At 40.0% G+C, this 18,753-nt stretch overlaps 1 protein-coding gene across 1 annotated transcript in view; it reads left to right on the top strand.

The window, feature by feature from the left end:
• The first annotated feature begins 390 nt into the window (after positions 1 to 390).
• The window catches only part of ZNF598 (zinc finger protein 598, E3 ubiquitin ligase), a 50,029-nt gene continuing 31,666 nt past the window's right edge, over positions 391 to 18,753 (top strand). The window contains exons 1-4 of the mRNA XM_033914468.1: positions 391 to 735; positions 12,050 to 12,162; positions 13,950 to 14,079; positions 16,569 to 16,780. Of these exons, the coding sequence (XP_033770359.1) occupies positions 568 to 735; positions 12,050 to 12,162; positions 13,950 to 14,079; positions 16,569 to 16,780 (623 nt within the window). The 5' untranslated portion in view covers positions 391 to 567. The remainder of the gene's footprint in view (positions 736 to 12,049; positions 12,163 to 13,949; positions 14,080 to 16,568; positions 16,781 to 18,753) is intronic.

Raw genomic sequence — 18,753 nt, forward strand, 5'->3', positions numbered from 1 at the left:
ATTGAGATGGACTTGGGGAATTCCTAGGATAAAATATGTGGGTAGTTGGGACCTGGGTTGGCCACTGTTGGAAACAGGATACAGGACCTGATGGACCTTTGGTCTGTCCCAGTAGGGCAGCTCTTGTGTTCTTTATGTAGGGATAGTTATTCTCTAATAAAAAGTGGGTGATGCACTGAAGCTACTAAGTAGTAGTTAAAACAAAGAGGAAAAATATTTTTTCAAACTCTGTAATGTATTGCTGAAGAATGTGGCAAAAGCAGTTGGCTTAGCAGGGCTTAAGAAAGGGGTTGGTTAATATATTCCGGGTCGGCCGCCGGAGCTGAGGTAAAGCTTTTCCCGCTTCCGCCTTGGCAGCGGCTCGAGCCGTCGCGTGACCAGCCCTGGCCCCGCCCCAGCCCGACACGCAGGGAGGACGTTGCTGGCGAGTGGGCGTGGCCACGGGCCAGCGAGCGCGCCCACTCGCTGGCGTCGCACTTCCGCCGCTGGCCCGGGTGACGTCACCGGGAGCCGGTAGTGCGCGCGAGCGGCCGCCGCGGGTGAGGAGAAGGCGAGAGCGCTCCCGCCATGGCCTACCACACGGCGGAGCCGGGCGCTTGCGTGCTCTGCTGCCAGGAGCTGGAGGCCTTCGCCCTGGGCAAGTGCGAGCACCCCATCTGCTTCCGCTGCTCCACCAAGATGCGCGTCCTGTGCGAGCAGCGCTACTGCGCCGTGTGCCGGGAGGAGCTGGACAAGGTGAGCGGGAGCGGGAGCGGGCGGGGGAGGGGGCTTCCCGCGGGGACACCTTTTTCCCGCGGGAGGAGCTCGGTTTCCCGCCTCTTCAGCTCATAATCAATTGCCTGCTAAAGTCTTTCACCTCCCTCTTCATTAGGGCTGTCCCGAAAACCCGACTGGCTGGTGGGAACCACTGGGCCAGAACAATCGGGAATAAATATGTATGAGAGAGATTTGCATATAATGGAAGTGACAGGCATGCAAATCTGCCCCATGCATATTCATTAAGGCTGTCCTGAAAACCCGACTGGCTGGTGGTCCTCCAGGACAGGGTTGGGAACCACTGGGCTAGAACAATCGGGAATAAATATGCATGAGAGAGATTTGCATATAATGGAAGTGACAGGCATGCAAATCTGCCCCATGCATATTCATTAAGGCTGTCCTGAAAACCCGACTGGCTGGTGGTCCTCCAGGACAGGGTTGGGAACCACTGGGCTAGAACAATCGGGAATAAATATGCATGAGAGAGATTTGCATATAATGGAAGTAACAGGCATGCAAATCTGCCCCATGCATATTCATTAAGGCTGTCCCGAAAACCCGACTGGCTGGTGGCCCTCCAGGACAGGGTTGGGAACCACTGGGCCAGAACAATCGGGAATAAATATGCATGAGAGATTTGCATATAATGGAAGTGACAGGCATGCAAATCTGCCCCATGCAGATTCATTAGGGCTGTCCCGAAAACCCGACTGGCTGGTGGGAACCACTGGGCTAGAACAATCGGGAATAAATATGCATGAGAGAGATTTGCATATAATGGAAGTAACAGGCATTAAAATCTGGCTCATGCATATTCATTAGGGCTGTCCCGAAAACCCGACTGGCTGGTGGGAACCACTGGGTTAGAACAATAGGCTTTTCAAGCTAGTCCTAATAAACATGCATGAGAGAGATTTGCATATAATGGAAGTGACAGGCATGCAAATCTGGCTCATGCATATTCATTAGGGCTGTCCTGAAAACCCAATTGGCCTGGTGGTCCACCAGGACAGGGTTGGGAATCACTGATCTAGAAGACACGTTAAAGCCCTGCAATTGCAACTCCTGAGGTCTTCCATATTCTGCTTTCCTACTGTCAACTCCACTGCTTGCTTGGAATAGGAAGGAGATTTTAGGCAGGACAATTGTTGGAGGCGCCTAAGGAAAATGATCTCTGCAACTATTACTTATAAAAAGCAACACTGTCCAGTGCCTTGAGATAAAACAAGTTTTATTATTTCTTGATATCCTGCAAATCACAGTCACTAAGCGACTTACAATACAATTAATATCATACAAAAAATGGGAATAATAAAAGTAAAACAAAATAACATAACAAACAATACAAGAGAGATAGAAACACAGTCTAATTGCTCTCCATGACTATCTCGTATTACATTGTCTAGGAGAGTCTTCAAATACTTCTTGAAAATATGGAGTGAGGGCTGCAGTCTCAGATCCCTGAACTGAGAAAATGGAATTACGTGAATGGTCAAGAAATATCTCTCCCGAAATATCAAGCCGATTTTGATTGAGAGATCTTAGTGTTCGGGTGTAAGATACTTACGAAGAAATAAAGGGGTGTCTGTTGCGTGAATTTTGAATACAAACCATCCTCTAAAAATGTATATTCTCCAATCAAACGTGCCTTCATTTTTTTTTTAATCTTGAGATGCCTCAGATGTACATAGGCATGTTCATGAATTTGGAGGAGATTATAGTCCCTTGTTAGCTCCCTAAAAGCAATAAATGTGTCCTCATTATATAAATGACCCCCCATCAAGCTAAACCCAATGTCTTCTGTAAGCAGATGGTAGGATCCCTGGAGGGAGCAGAGGATTGTAACAGATAAGGGTATAGCTAGATAATTGGACATCTTGTTCAGTTCTCATGGAGTCCCATATTTTAAAAGCGTGAACATAAGAATTGTCGCTGCTGGGTCAGACCAGTGGTCCACCATGCCCAGCAGTCCGCTTACGCGGTGGCCCTTTGGTCAAAGACCAGTGTCTTAACTGAGACTAGCTTTACCTGCATACGTTCTGGATCAGTAGAGACATCTCTTGGTAGGTTATGATATTGGTTGGCAAGTCATAACAAGTAACTCAGGGGCAGTTCCCACTTGATGTTCTTCAGTACATACCCATAGCTCATAGGTATGATTTTGGTACTGCTGCTGTGGTCTGGTCAGCATGATAATAAATCCACAAATTAGGAACACCTAGGCACCTCTTTTTATGTTCAAACAGTTTTTATAGGCATCTCTTTCTTTTTTTTAATATAAATCTCAGTACACCACCGTTCTGGTAAACCTAGTTCCTGTTAGTCCAAATAAACTGAATGACACAGACTTACAAACATTTGATAGTCTCTTTAAGAATGGTTTCTGGTAAAACTTTGGAAAAGGTATAATTTAAACTTTATTGGCTTATATCCCACTTTATACAAAGTGTGTTCCAAAAGGTACTTGCATAATATTATCAGACCACATACAATTAAACAAATCAAACAGCGCCTACAATTACATTGAAGCTTCAATCCCCATATTTCATCTTACAAAACAAATACCTTTTCAGTAGTTTCTTAAAATTGTACAAATTGCCCTGCTCCCGGATGTACAGAAGGATCTCATTCCATGCCTGCAGGCCTCTGCACGAAAACATACCTGCCCTCGACACCTGCAAACATTCATTTTAATAGTAGAAATGCTACTAAACCAGGTGAGTGAGAGTCCCTTCCAGCATTCCAGATCCGCTTTCATAGTCAAAAACAGTTTTAGATAATTAGTCTGACAAAATTGATCATATTTAGGTTGTAGCTAAATCCCCAAATTTTTCAATTCCTTTTTACCCCAATGAAAAGAACATAAGAATAGCCTTACTGGGTCAGACCAATGGTCCATCAAGTCCAGTAGCCTGTTCTCATGGTGGCCAATCCAGGTCACTAGTATCTGGCCAAAACCTAAGGAGTAGCAATGTTCTATACTATTGATACAAGGCAAGCAGTGGCTTCCCCTATGTCTTTCTCAATATGGACTTTTCCTTCAGGAACTTGTCCAAACCTTTCTTAAAACCAGCTACGCTATCCGCTCTTACCACATCCTCTGGCAATGCGTTCCACAGTTTAACTGAGTGAAAAAATATTTCCTCCTATTGATTTTAAAAGTATTTCCCTGTAACTTCATCGAGTGTCCCCTAGTCTTTGTCATTTTTGACGGAACGAAAAATCGATCCACTTGTGGCCTGTAAATTCTATGAAGTACGTTTATCCAAAGTGAGATTAAGGACCTCTGCTTTCCCCATATTAACCAAGGGAATAGGCTTTTAGGCCCAGATTGATCGCGTGTCAGTCACATGATGGTGACGAGTACAGAATCATGCCTCCGGCAAAAGTAGGCCTACCTATGATGTAAATCGTGCCTCCAAAGGTGCTTTAGGCTACCTAATGCCACTTCTGGTATTAGCCACACCCACAGAGGCATTAGGCAACCATAGCACCTGTGGAGGCCCGATTCCAGGGCCAATTTTTTAGGCGCTTTGAAACTCAAATTAAAAACGTTGTTTTAGTAGCGCTTTTTATTGAGTTTGGGCACCTAAAAAATCGGCACCATTAACACGTTATTTATTTAATTCGTTTTCCATCCCGTTGTCTCCAAAGAGCTCAAAATGGATTTCAGGTTAAACATATATAATATACAGTTAGGTTACATTTGCACTGGTTTTTCCATAATTTCAGTATGAGTTTACTGTACAAGTTTTTATCCTAACTTGACACATATTAGGGGTCTAAGACTAATACACTTCTCCCTCCATATTCACTGTGATAGGGGATTAACAGAACCGCAAATACAGAAAAACCGTGAATAACTTTTTCATGTTATTCGCTGTTTTATATTAAAAACCATCGTGAATATGGTGAAACCGCAAATAACTGGTGAGAGACCTGGCCTGTTCCTGAAGGAGAGGCAAAACACGGTGAAGAAAGTGCTGGGAATCGGCGATTTTCTCTGTAAATGCTTGGAACCAGCAATTTCTCTATGCAAGCTGATGTCATTTGGGGGGAGAGGAGCCGGCAAGCTAAAAACTGTGACTAATCGAAACCATGAATACGGAGGGAGAAGTGTATACAGGGTACCGGTTACAATTGACCCTAGTTATCCTTACGATGCAAGTTTGATCCTAATTGACAGGACAGTTTACAGGTTGAATTTGTCATAGTTACAGTACAAGTTTCCTTACGTGATCTTGTCAGTCAAGGTTAGGTGCAGAGGTTTGTTTTTATTGCTTTCCCAGGGAAAGAAGAGGTCAAAGACAACAAAACATTGTCTGAGGAAAGATTTATACTCCTTATACCGTACTTTCCCTCCATCATGCCCCTAATAGATGGATTTGTACAAAAGGCTGAAACCAAGGTTCCATTACTGGTGCAAAAAATAACAGGGATAAAGGGCAAATTGCTGAGTACCTCTGGTAGCATTGCCCCGAATGGCTCCAACACAAGCACATGGTGCAGAGTATAACCCCTTCTCCTGGCTATGAAAAGTCTCTCCAAGACCAGCTTTAAATAGCATGTGATCCAGAAAATCCCAGTGGACCCTGTCAGAGGCCTTGTCTTTATCAATCCCTAACAAGAAAGACTGTTGTGCACTTTTGGAGGATATCCTGTATAACTTAAATTAATCCGTTTTCTGATATTGCATAACATAACTTTAGTCTTCTATACCGCCATGATTGGATGACTTCTAGGCGGTTCACACTGAAGAGAGCTGGACAATCAGCGAATTACAATATGCAAATTATAATAGTACAACATATTACTCAAGAATAGACAGAATAAAATTATTAGATTTAGTGTAACTTCTGTTTAATAATAATAATAATTTATAATAATAATTTATTTTTTTATATACCGCCAAAGCCATGAAAAGTTCGAGGTGGTTTACAACAAGAAGCGCTGGACAATCAGCGAAGAGGTCAACAATTCAAAGAGATCTATACAATCTTATATAATGGAAGAAGTAGAAAGCTAAAAAGTTCTTTAGGTTAAATGGTTGAATTTGCAGTGCTATAGACTTCTTATTTTGCAATCGATTGAACAAGCAAAGAGGTCAACAAATCAAAGAGATCTATACAATCTTATGTAAAGGAAGAAGTAGAAAGCTAAAAAGTTCTTAAGGTTAATGGTTGAAATTTGCAGTGCTATAGACTTCTTATTTTGCAATCGATTGAACAAGCGAAGAGCTCAACAAATCAAAGAGATCTATACAATCTTATGTAAAGGAAGAAGTAGAAAGCTAAAAAGTTCTTTAGGTTAATGGTTGAATTTGCAGTGCTATAGACTTCTTATTTTGCAATCGATTGAACAAGCGAAGAGGTCAACAAATCAAAAAGATCTATACAATCTTATGTAAAGGAAGAAGTAGAAAGCTAAAAAGTTCTTTAGGTTAATGGTTGAATTTGCAGTGCTATAGACTTCTTATTTTGCAATCGATTGAACAAGCGAAGAGGTCAACAAATCAAAGAGATCTATACAATCTTATGTAAAGGAAGAAGTAGAAAGCTAAAAAGTTCTTAAGGTTAATGGTTGAAATTTGCAGTGCTATAGACTTCTTATTTTGCAATCGATTGAACAAGCGAAGAGGTCAACAAATCAAAGAGATCTATACAATCTTATGTAAAGGAAGAAGTAGAAAGCTAAAAAGTTCTTAAGGTTAATGGTTGAAATTTGCAGTGCTATAGACTTCTTATTTTGCAATCGATTGAACAAGCGAAGAGGTCAACAAATCAAAGAGATCTATTCAATCTTATGTAAAGGAAGAAGTAGAAAGCTAAAAAGTTCTTTAGGTTAATGGTTGAATTTGCAGTGCTATAGACTTCTTATTTTGCAATCGATTGAACAAGCGAAGAGGTCAACAAATCAAAGAGATCTATACAATCTTATGTAAAGGAAGAAGTAGAAAGCTAAAAAGTTCTTAAGGTTAATGGTTGAAATTTGCAGTGCTATAGACTTCTTATTTTGCAATCGATTGAACAAGCGAAGAGGTCAACAAATCAAAGAGATCTATTCAATCTTATGTAAAGGAAGAAGTAGAAAGCTAAAAAGTTCTTTAGGTTAATGGTTGAATTTGCAGTGCTATAGACTTCTTATTTTGCAATCGATTGAACAAGCGAAGAGGTCAACAAATCAAAAAGATCTATACAATCTTATGTAAAGGAAGAAGTAGAAAGCTAAAAAGTTCTTTAGGTTAATGGTTGAATTTGCAGTGCTATAGACTTCTTATTTTGCAATCGATTGAACAAGCGAAGAGGTCAACAAATCAAAGAGATCTATACAATCTTATGTAAAGGAAGAAGTAGAAAGCTAAAAAGTTCTTAAGGTTAATGGTTGAAATTTGCAGTGCTATAGACTTCTTATTTTGCAATCGATTGAACAAGCGAAGAGGTCAACAAATCAAAGAGATCTATACAATCTTATGTAAAGGAAGAAGTAGAAAGCTAAAAAGTTCTTAAGGTTAATGGTTGAAATTTGCAGTGCTATAGACTTCTTATTTTGCAATCGATTGAACAAGCGAAGAGGTCAACAAATCAAAGAGATCTATTCAATCTTATGTAAAGGAAGAAGTAGAAAGCTAAAAAGTTCTTTAGGTTAATGGTTGAATTTGCAGTGCTATAGACTTCTTATTTTGCAATCGATTGAACAAGCGAAGAGGTCAACAAATCAAAGAGATCTATACAATCTTATGTAAAGGAAGAAGTAGAAAGCTAAAAAGTTCTTAAGGTTAATGGTTGAAATTTGCAGTGCTATAGACTTCTTATTTTGCAATCGATTGAACAAGCGAAGAGGTCAACAAATCAAAGAGATCTATACAATCTTATGTAAAGGAAGAAGTAGAAAGCTAAAAAGTTCTTTAGGTTAATGGTTGAATTTGCAGTGCTATAGACTTCTTATTTTGCAATCGATTGAACAAGCGAAGAGGTCAACAAATCAAAGAGATCTATACAATCTTATGTAAAGGAAGAAGTAGAAAGCTAAAAAGTTCTTAAGGTTAATGGTTGAAATTTGCAGTGCTATAGACTTCTTATTTTGCAATCGATTGAACAAGCGAAGAGGTCAACAAATCAAAGAGATCTATACAATCTTATGTAAAGGAAGAAGTAGAAAGCTAAAAAGTTCTTTAGGTTAATGGTTGAATTTGCAGTGCTATAGACTTCTTATTTTGCAATCGATTGAACAAGCGAAGAGGTCAACAAATCAAAAAGATCTATACAATCTTATGTAAAGGAAGAAGTAGAAAGCTAAAAAGTTCTTTAGGTTAATGGTTGAAATTTGCAGTGCTATAGACTTCTTATTTTGCAATCGATTGAACAAGCGAAGAGGTCAACAAATCAAAGAGATCTATTCAATCTTATGTAAAGGAAGAAGTAGAAAGCTAAAAAGTTCTTTAGGTTAATGGTTGAATTTGCAGTGCTATAGACTTCTTATTTTGCAATCGATTGAACAAGCGAAGAGGTCAACAAATCAAAGAGATCTATACAATCTTATGTAAAGGAAGAAGTAGAAAGCTAAAAAGTTCTTAAGGTTAATGGTTGAAATTTGCAGTGCTATAGACTTCTTATTTTGCAATCGATTGAACAAGCGAAGAGGTCAACAAATCAAAGAGATCTATACAATCTTATGTAAAGGAAGAAGTAGAAAGCTAAAAAGTTCTTTAGGTTAATGGTTGAATTTGCAGTGCTATAGACTTCTTATTTTGCAATCGATTGAACAAGCGAAGAGGTCAACAAATCAAAAAGATCTATACAATCTTATGTAAAGGAAGAAGTAGAAAGCTAAAAAGTTCTTTAGGTTAATGGTTGAAATTTGCAGTGCTATAGACTTCTTATTTTGCAATCGATTGAACAAGCGAAGAGGTCAACAAATCAAAGAGATCTATTCAATCTTATGTAAAGGAAGAAGTAGAAAGCTAAAAAGTTCTTTAGGTTAATGGTTGAATTTGCAGTGCTATAGACTTCTTATTTTGCAATCGATTGAACAAGCGAAGAGGTCAACAAATCAAAGAGATCTATTCAATCTTATGTAAAGGAAGAAGTAGAAAGCTAAAAAGTTCTTAAGGTTAATGGTTGAAATGTGCAGTGCTATAGACTTCTTATTTTGCAATCGATTGAACAAGCGAAGAGGTCAACAAATCAAAGAGATCTATACAATCTTATGTAAAGGAAGAAGTAGAAAGCTAAAAAGTTCTTTAGGTTAATGGTTGAATTTGCAGTGCTATAGACTTCTTATTTTGCAATCGATTGAACAAGCGAAGAGGTCAACAAATCAAAGAGATCTATACAATCTTATGTAAAGGAAGAAGTAGAAAGCTAAAAAGTTCTTAAGGTTAATGGTTGAAATTTGCAGTGCTATAGACTTCTTATTTTGCAATCGATTGAACAAGCGAAGAGGTCAACAAATCAAAGAGATCTATACAATCTTATGTAAAGGAAGAAGTAGAAAGCTAAAAAGTTCTTTAGGTTAATGGTTGAATTTGCAGTGCTATAGACTTCTTATTTTGCAATCGATTGAACAAGCGAAGAGGTCAACAAATCAAAGAGATCTATACAATCTTATGTAAAGGAAGAAGTAGAAAGCTAAAAAGTTCTTAAGGTTAATGGTTGAAATTTGCAGTGCTATAGACTTCTTATTTTGCAATCGATTGAACAAGCGAAGAGGTCAACAAATCAAAGAGATCTATACAATCTTATGTAAAGGAAGAAGTAGAAAGCTAAAAAGTTCTTTAGGTTAATGGTTGAATTTGCAGTGCTATAGACTTCTTATTTTGCAATCGATTGAACAAGCGAAGAGGTCAACAAATCAAAGAGATCTATTCAATCTTATGTAAAGGAAGAAGTAGAAAGCTAAAAAGTTCTTTAGGTTAATGGTTGAATTTGCAGTGCTATAGACTTCTTATTTTGCAATCGATTGAACAAGCGAAGAGGTCAACAAATCAAAGAGATCTATACAATCTTATGTAAAGGAAGAAGTAGAAAGCTAAAAAATTCTTTAGGTTAATGGTTGAAATTTGCAGTGCTATAGAATTCTTAGTTTACAAATCGATTGAACAAACTCGTTTTTATCAATTTTCTAAAATTGAGGTAGGTTGAGGAGTGTAAGATAAAGTTACTGATCCAATCGTTCCATTTGCCTGCCTGGAAGGCGAGGGTTCTGGGCAGGCCTTTATTGTTGGATAGGAGAACAGATGTATTCTTCGTGTGGGCCTAGTAGAACTTGCCAGATTAAATTGGGAAACTAGGTAAGTTGGGGCCAGACCAAGGTATTGATTTATAAGACAGGCAAGAGAACTTGAACAGAATTCGTGCCTCCAGGGGAAGCCAGTGGAGTTTTAGGTAATAGGGATCCCATTTCTTCAGCCCAAAGATCAGTCGAACCGCTGAATTTTAGGAGATAAATCTATCAAACAAATGCAGTTTTAATTTCTTTCCTAAAGGCGCCGTAAGTCAGCCTAGCTCCAAGACTGCTGTTTACTTGCTTGATACATGAGAGTCCTATCCAGAAAGGATTTCTATTTACAGCCAGTAATGCTTGGGTATGCAAATAAATTACAATTTCTGGTTATCCTTGTAGGACTATATAACATAAAATGAGATAAAAGATAGGTAGGAGCTAGTCCCCAAACCAGCTTGAAACAAACGCAAGAAAACTTAAACATTATTCGTGCCTCTATTGGCAACCAGTGCAGCAGTCTGTAGTAGGTCGCTTTTTTTTCATTCCAAATATCAAGCGGACAGCCGTGTTCTGTAGTATTCTTAATTTCCTCACTGTTTTTTTAGGTATACCCAAATAAACGATATTGCAATAGTCTAATATAGATAGAACCAAGGACTGCCTGTTATTTTTTTTTTTTTGGGGGGGGGGGGTTTAGGACAAAGCTCATCTGATCTGAATGTATAAGGGTAGGGAAAGCTTTTCCAAGATTCACGGCCAATACTTTTCTAAATATTTTCACTCTAACCTTTCCTTCCTTTGGTATAACAGAAGTCTAGGCATGTGACATTGTGGTGACCTCCATTTCTCACCTGATTCATAAGCTTCACAATCAGGATAGAATTCTAAGCCCAGTGATTTACCAATCACCAGACCCCTAACAGATCCAAGGACCTCTTCTTGTGTCAGTATTGAATTCAAGCTATCTATCTAAGATATAGTGGCGCTAGAAAAAGTTCAAAGAAGAGCGACCAAGATAAAAGGAAATGGAACTCCTCTCGTATGAGGAAAGACTAAAAAGGTTAGGGCTCTTCAGCTTGGAAAAGAGACAGCTAAGGGGAGATATGATTGAAGTCTACAAAATCCTGAGTGGAGTCGAAAAGATACAAGTGGATCGATTTTTCACTCTGTCAAAAATTACAAAGACTAGGGGACACTCGATGAAGTTACAGAGAAATACTTTTAAAACCAATAGGAGGAAGTTTTTTTTTTCACTCAGAGAATAGTTAAGCTCTAGAACACGTTGCCAGAGGATGTGGAAAGAGCGGATAGCGTAGCTGGTTTTAAGAAAGGTTTGAATAAGTTCCTGGAGGAAAAGTCTGTTATTGAGAAAGATATGGGGGGAGCCACTGCTTGCCCTGGATCGATAGCATGGAATGTTGCCACTCCTTGGGTTTTGGACAGGTACTAGGGACCTGGATTGGCCACCGTGAGGACTGCTTGATGGACCATTGATCTGACCCAGTAAGGCTAGTCTTTTGCTCTTAAGCAGAAGAAAGAGTAAGTCTGAGACTGCTAAGTAGTTTTGGATATCAGCAGGGTGATTTTTAGTATCACTTGTATACAGTTCCTCTAAAAATTCCCAAAAGCATGCTCTAAACTGAGCTAATTTACATTATAAAGAGAAGCCTCTCAAGACTGCCTTTAAAGCACCCCAAATAATATGGAGGGATGGGCCAGTATTTGAATTGTGTTCTAAAGAGTCATCTTGCACACTCTCTTCATTGTTAAGCAGGCTTCTATTAAGACTCCTTGTACCCTTAACTTGGGAGTCAGCTACTTGCCTGTAATGGGTTTCCCATGATCAGGGGGATATGTTTCCTTCTGCCTTTCCCTCCGCTGAATGACATGCTCAGAATGTTACCTATGTGTAACTGGCTTCTCCAAGTGTCCACGGAGAACCCCTGCTACAAGTAAGCAGCCTCACTGCCTGCTATTCTGGGATTACTTCTATCCTTAGTATTGATTCATTGTAGGAGAAAAGAATCCTCCATACTTAATTGTGAATGAACTTTTTTTTTTAATTTAGGTTGTTTTTGTAAAGAAATTGGTACCATTTTCTACAATTGCAACCCACCAGTTACAATGTGAGAAGAAATACGGCATCTACTTTGCTGATGGAAAAGTGTTTTCCCTCTATAGGTAAGTGCATTTACCTTGACTTTGTCTTTTATGATTGAAATAATTGTAAAATTTGCATCATATCTGTCAGCATCCAACACAGAATTATCCTTTACGTCATCAAAAGTAATGTATGGACAGTTTGGGCATCAGAGCTCCATATCCTATATTTTCCATTTTTCAGAAAGAAGTCATAGTTTTACGTGATCTCTTACGCAAAAGAAACAAGAAAATGACACCAGATAAAGACGATATGGCCTATCCAGTTTGCCCAACCATACTATCTACTGTATATAATAACATAGTAAATGACGGCAGAGAAAGACGAATAGTCCATCCAGTCTGCCCATTAGTTATACTCATTAAAAATACATGATTAAATTCTTTGATATTTCTGGGCTGTAGACTGTAAAGTCCACCTGGTCTTGTCCTAGGTTCCAACTGCTGAAGTTGCCATCCAAGCTCACTCTAGCCTATCCAACCATCCTGTTTTCAGGATATCTACCATAAAGTCTGGCTAGTAACATCCTCATGTTCCAAGTTAGTGGAGTTCCCATTGATGCCCTCCCCAGCCCAATCCTACACCAAATCATTACATATGGGACACAGACCGTGCAAGTCTGTCCAGTACCAGCCTTAGCGCTTTAATTTACATTCTTCATTTTCGAATTAGAGATCCTCTATGTTTATCTCATGCTTTTTCCTCTCCATCACTTCCCTCGACTATAAACCAAAATAACATTTTCCTTCCCTTTTTAGAGGGAAAAATGTTAAATATAAACCAAGGGTTTATATTCAGGTGCCACCCAGCTGTACACCTACCTGCCCCATCTGAACCTAGCGCTGGCCTCTCCCTGGGTCCGCTTTAAATCCTGGTGGTGTGGTGAGCCAAACCGTGATGGGAGCAATCCCTCCCTCGGAGAAGCAGCGCATGCCTCCCCCCAGGCCTACCTTAATCACTGGTAGCCCAGTGGGGTGAGTTGGGGCAGGAGCGCTCCTCTTATGACCCTGTCTGCTTAGTCTCACTGAAAAAAAAATGACTTCCATGAGTTGCCATGGCAATTCGCAAGACTTGACCACCAGGATTTAAGGTGGATCTAAATATAAAGAGTATTTTTGGCCCAAAACCTAGGATTATATTTGAGTATATATGATACTATGTTTCTCTCTCTTAGAGTATCTATGTGCTTATAAATTCATATACAGTCTTCATCTCCTCCACCTCCACTGGGAGGCTGTTTATACATGCACCACCACCCTTTTAGCAGAGAAGGGCTTCTTAGATTACTCCTGAGTACATCCCCTTTAACCTTCAACCTATGCCCTCTCATTTCATAGCTCCTTTCAATAGAACGAGGTCACAGATGTGTTTAACTGGGTCTATTTTATTTTTTCTTTTCCATCACATTTTCAACCTCCTTGGCTACCTTAAGATCATCAGATATGTTCACCTCAAGAGCCAGCATACAAGTGAAATGTTGGTCAAATAGTAAATTCTTGACCCAGAATAATAACGTTTCAAGGCATAAAATAGTTTTATAATTGCTACTACTATTCATGATAGAAGAAGAAAAAGTATACATGTCACAGGGAGGGAGGACAGTGGATTGACAGCTGAACTGCCTTAATGTAAAAAGTTCACACCATTTTATTAAATGTATCCCAGTTTGGGCTTCTCTTCCAGGATATCATAGACCTTTTTCCCAGCAGTCTTTGTACCTAACAGTAATGAACCAGGGATCCAGGGTGGGGGTGGGGTGGTTCTTTTCCGACTGCCTCTTTCTCTCATACCCATTGCTTTGCTTCAGGCGGTTGCTGCTGCATGAGTGCGCTCTGTGTCCAGAGATACGACCCTTTCACTCCTTTCTCGATTTGGAGCAGCACATGAGGAAACAACATGAGCTCTTCTGCTGTAAGCTCTGTGTGAAGTACCTAAAGGTGAGCAACAGTTGTGGATAGAAATACTGGGGCAAGAGGAGGGTTAATAAGCTTTTCTCTAGAAACATGACAGCAGATAAAGACCAAATGGCCCATCCAGTCCACTCTCTCCTCCTCTCCCTAAGAGATCCCACATGCCTATCCCACGCTATCTTGCATTCAGATAGTCTTCATCACCACCACCTCCACTCGGAGACTTTCACACATCTACTGCCCTTTAATTATATACAAGAAATTAGTCTGTTTCAGTTAGGAATAATACCTCTTTTCCATATCATCCTTTCCCACTATTTAGATAATGTAGATTTGATATGTTTTTTTGCTGGGCAACCACTTCAGCTCCCTTGAAGTTGTGGCAGCAAGGTCTGATCTTAATGGTGGAACTGTTCCCCCTTTGACCTTACGGCCTGACCATTGTAGGGTATGACTGAGGCGCAAGGGTTATGCAGATTCAGTGACTGCAACTCTGCTTCAGGCTAGAGAATGATCTACTTTGGTTGGAGAATGTTTGAAGGCTGGTGTGCAGAGAGAGCAATTTCTTTTTATTCCTCTTCCTCAATAGCCCACATCTTGGCTTTTCTTTAGTCGGGCCTGGAGAAGGGCTTAGCATTTGGGTCTCTGACTTGCTTTGACTTGTTTCAGAGGTCAACTGCAATGTTCTTTCTTGGTGGCACACCCTGACGTCAGGTTTTTGACAGGTGTGGTACATATTTGTTCTGGAATGGAACCTCAGTCTGTTCTTTGTGTGCTTCAAAATGCTTCTTTTGAGCCTCTCAAACACCTTAAACTGAAGACACTGTTGTTTAATGGTGATTGCCTTTGTGTACTGCATTTCAGAAATTCAGGCCTTTTTATGCCGGGGGAGGGGGTGTTTCTGGGCAGTCCCGTCCTTTCTCCTGAAGATGGTATCCACGTTTCACATTAACCAGTTACTGGGGCTCCCTTTTTTTCGCAAAGCGGATTGTGGAAGTCCATCCTTGAGACTACTCCATGTTTGGTGGATCCTTCTCCACTACTTGGAGTAACCAATGAATTTTGAAAATCGGACAGACTCGTCATCCTTTCAGTAAGTAGAAACGGGGTTTAGCAGTGACCAAACCTATGACTGAAAGATGTTTGATGGAGGCTATTACTTGGACCTATATTCTTGCAGGTAAATGGCCACTTTCTTCCTTGCAAGCCTACTTGATGAGGTGGGTGACTGCTTCCTGGGCGGACACTACCTTGATATCACCAGAGGATATTTGCAAGGTAGTAACATGTTTGTCCCTACACACCTTTGTTGATCATTATAGGGTAGATGTGGTGGCTCATTTGGAGCTTCAGTATTACAGGCAACAGTGCCAAGAATAGTGGGAAAAGATGATATAGAAAGAAGGAGAAATTAGGTCTTACCTGATCATTTTCTTTCCATTAGTCCATCACACTACTCCAGAAGCCCTCCTGTTGCTTCTGTCTTAACTAGCCATAAGAAGAGTTAGCTTATTACCTGTTAAGCTGGCTGTTTTCTCTCAAGTGTCTCCTCTTTATTTCAGTCATTTGAGGAGTGCAAAAGTTTCTGCTGTTATTTAGTAGTTTTTCTTGTTCTGAAGTTATGGTTTATGGTTGTTTGAGTCTTGGTATTTTTTTATTCACATTGCTTGTTTACGTAAATACTGAAGGGGCTGGGGTACCTCACTGGGGTTAAGACGCAAATGAGCTTGTACCTCCACTTGCTGGTCGATGGACATAACTATTCTTATTACCACAAGTTTTGGAATAGTGTAAAGCAGGGGTGTCCAACCTTTTGGCTTCCCTGGGTCGCATTGTCCGAAAACAATTTTCTGGGGCTGCACAAACGCTACAGCAAGACAGAGGAGGGAGCTGGCAAGACGGTAAACACCCGGGGGCAGCAGAGGAAAACACTGCATCGACCAGGGCCGCAGGTTGGACACCCCTGGTGTAAAGGATTAATGGAAAGAAAATGATCAGATTAGATCTAATTTTTCCTTATGTCTTAAGCCAGAGTTTAAATGGTGTCACTACAAGGGACTTGATTTCTTAACTTGAAATCTGTAAGATTAGTGACTTGTTAAAAAACAATTGTAAATAGCGTAATATGTTTTAATACCAAGGGATCGAGGCGGTCAGTTGAACAATTTCTTCATCACTAGTAGATGCCCACAAATATTTGCAGAGGGACAGAGTATTTGCAGGCAGCACCCCTCCCCCCCCCGGGTCTAACCTCGCACTTGCTTTTCCCTCCTTCATCCCACATGGAAAGTGATCCAGCCATCACAGATGTTTTGTGGATCTAGTGACCTATGTTGGTTGGGCAACTGATTTGATTTCCATCTTCCTTAGCAAGGACAGGAGGTCAATGCAACAGCCTTCTTCCATCTTGCAGAGGAGATAATAGAGAACGTCAGTGCTGCTGTTGACATTGAGAAATGTCAGAGGGGATGCCTTCTATGGTTTTAAGATTTTTGGAAATATTTTTTTTTTCTCAGAACTTTACATATGAACGTAAATGGTATTCCCGCAAGGACCTGGCTCGGCATCGCATACATGGTGACTCTGATGATACATCTCACCGTGGGCACCCACTGTGTAAATTCTGTGATGAACGTTATCTGGACAATGATGAGCTGCTGAAACATCTGCGAAGAGATCACTACTTCTGTCACTTCTGTGATTCTGATGGTGCCCAAGAATATTACAGGTCTGTTGCATCCTGGTATGTGGGGGAAAAAGATTACGTTCTTTAATCGTCTCTCCAGACCGGCACAGCAACTGATGGGTAATAGCTCACCATGACCAGCAGGTGGAGACTGAGACACAGACTTTGGCTGTAGTACAAGTGGGCTGTGCAGTCCCAAGTACAACCAGTGTGTTCTCAGTCTCCAGCAGGGGGAGGTGATAAGCCTGTGCAGGTGGCATTTCCTTACTGAGCCCTGAGTATAATGCACTCAAGTCATGCACTCCCCACACTTGCCTCTATCTCCTTTTGTTTAGCTTGGAGCAGATGCTTCAACTCGGCTGTGTTTCATTCTCAGCCAATAGAGATTGTCCTTGTTTGAGCAGTGTGATGGGGCTAGTGTGAAATGACCATTCTAGGACTTAGTGCAAGTGGAAAAAGAAAAATCAAAACTCTTCTGTCAAGCATCTTTTATTCCTCTCAAAATAATGTCAGTGCATAAGTGTGGCTGAATCAGTCTTCTGTCTTTATGCTGCATTACTTATTTTGTGGAGGTGCTAATCAGAGATCAATGAAATTCATAGCTAGTTTATACTTCATAAGCCAACAATAAAATGTGGAATGGTGCTCTGTAAATAATGTAAGTGTGGTAGGAGGAATTCACCCACTGCTCTTCCAATCCTGAAATTCAAGAGTGTAAACTTGAATAAGATAATGGGAGGAGTTGTCGGATTATTAGAGCAGCAAACTTAGAACCAGGGAAGCCAGATTCAAACCCATCTACTGCTCCTTGTGATCTTGGACAAGTTACAACCCTCCGTTGCCGACTGCACCTGAATGCAACTTGCCTTGAGCTACTATTGAAACAGGTGTGAACTTAAAAAAGAAAACACACAAAGTGTTTGTCAGGAGAGCATCTGATCTAATGGGGTCCTTTTTATTAAGGTAATCTAATGGATTTAGTGCATGCTAAATGCCACACAGCCGATTATAATAATAATAATTTATTTTTGTATACCACTATACCAGAAAAGGTTCAAAGCGGTTCACAACAAGATAAAATATATACAATCAATAAAATTGAAATGACATAATAAAAACAGTCAATTAAAATTGGAATACATCAATTAAGAATCAGTTAGAATTGAAATGCATCAGTTAAAAAACAAAAGTGAATTAAAACAGTTGTAATACTAGGATATTTAATGTTTTCCTAAAATCAAAATAAGAAGTGGCCTCTAATATAGGTTTTCCTAGCCACATATTCAGTTTGGCGGCCTGGAAGGAAAATATTTTGTCAAAAAACTTCTTATATTGGCAGGATTTTAAAGGGGGATAGTTGAATAGATTTATTCTACGTGTTCTCTTGTTGAGATAATTCAAAGAGAAATGGGAAGCAAGATAATAATAATAACAGTTTATATACCGCAGTACCGTGAAGTTCTATGCGGTTTACAAAAGATTAAAAGACGTTACAAATTGATTGAACTTAAAAGAGGTGAAAGAAAGTGGTTAATAGGTCAAGAGAACCGTATTGAGAAGAAAGAGATGTACGGGTCAGCTGTCTAGATATTTCAGGAACAGATATGTTTTTAGGCACTTCCTGAATTCAGTAATCTGGTAACATCCCAAAAACTGCTTTGTAACAAATACAGGAAAACGTAAACAGAATTCTGGACTCTACTGGCAACCAGTGAAGTTTGCCTATGGGCTGCATGGTGCTTAAGGCACACTGGTTTGTTAGGATAGCAAGATCCCTGAAAATCTAAGGGCAAGGAGTACAGGAAAGAATATTCATTGGAACTAAAAGAAGCTGGGAAAGTAATCGGGACCATGAAGGAAAATTAGTCCAACAGCTTTGTGTTCAGGTATGTTAGTGAAAGGATTGAAAAACTAAGCTGGGGAGCAACCGGGTCTCGGGTTTGATATACGGCTTACAATCCAAGTCACAGCTCATCCAGTAGAAGATGACATGACTTGATCAAAGTCACAAGGGC

This window comes from Geotrypetes seraphini, chromosome 11 (assembly GCF_902459505.1).
Source record: "Geotrypetes seraphini chromosome 11, aGeoSer1.1, whole genome shotgun sequence".
NCBI lineage: Eukaryota > Metazoa > Chordata > Amphibia > Gymnophiona > Dermophiidae > Geotrypetes > Geotrypetes seraphini.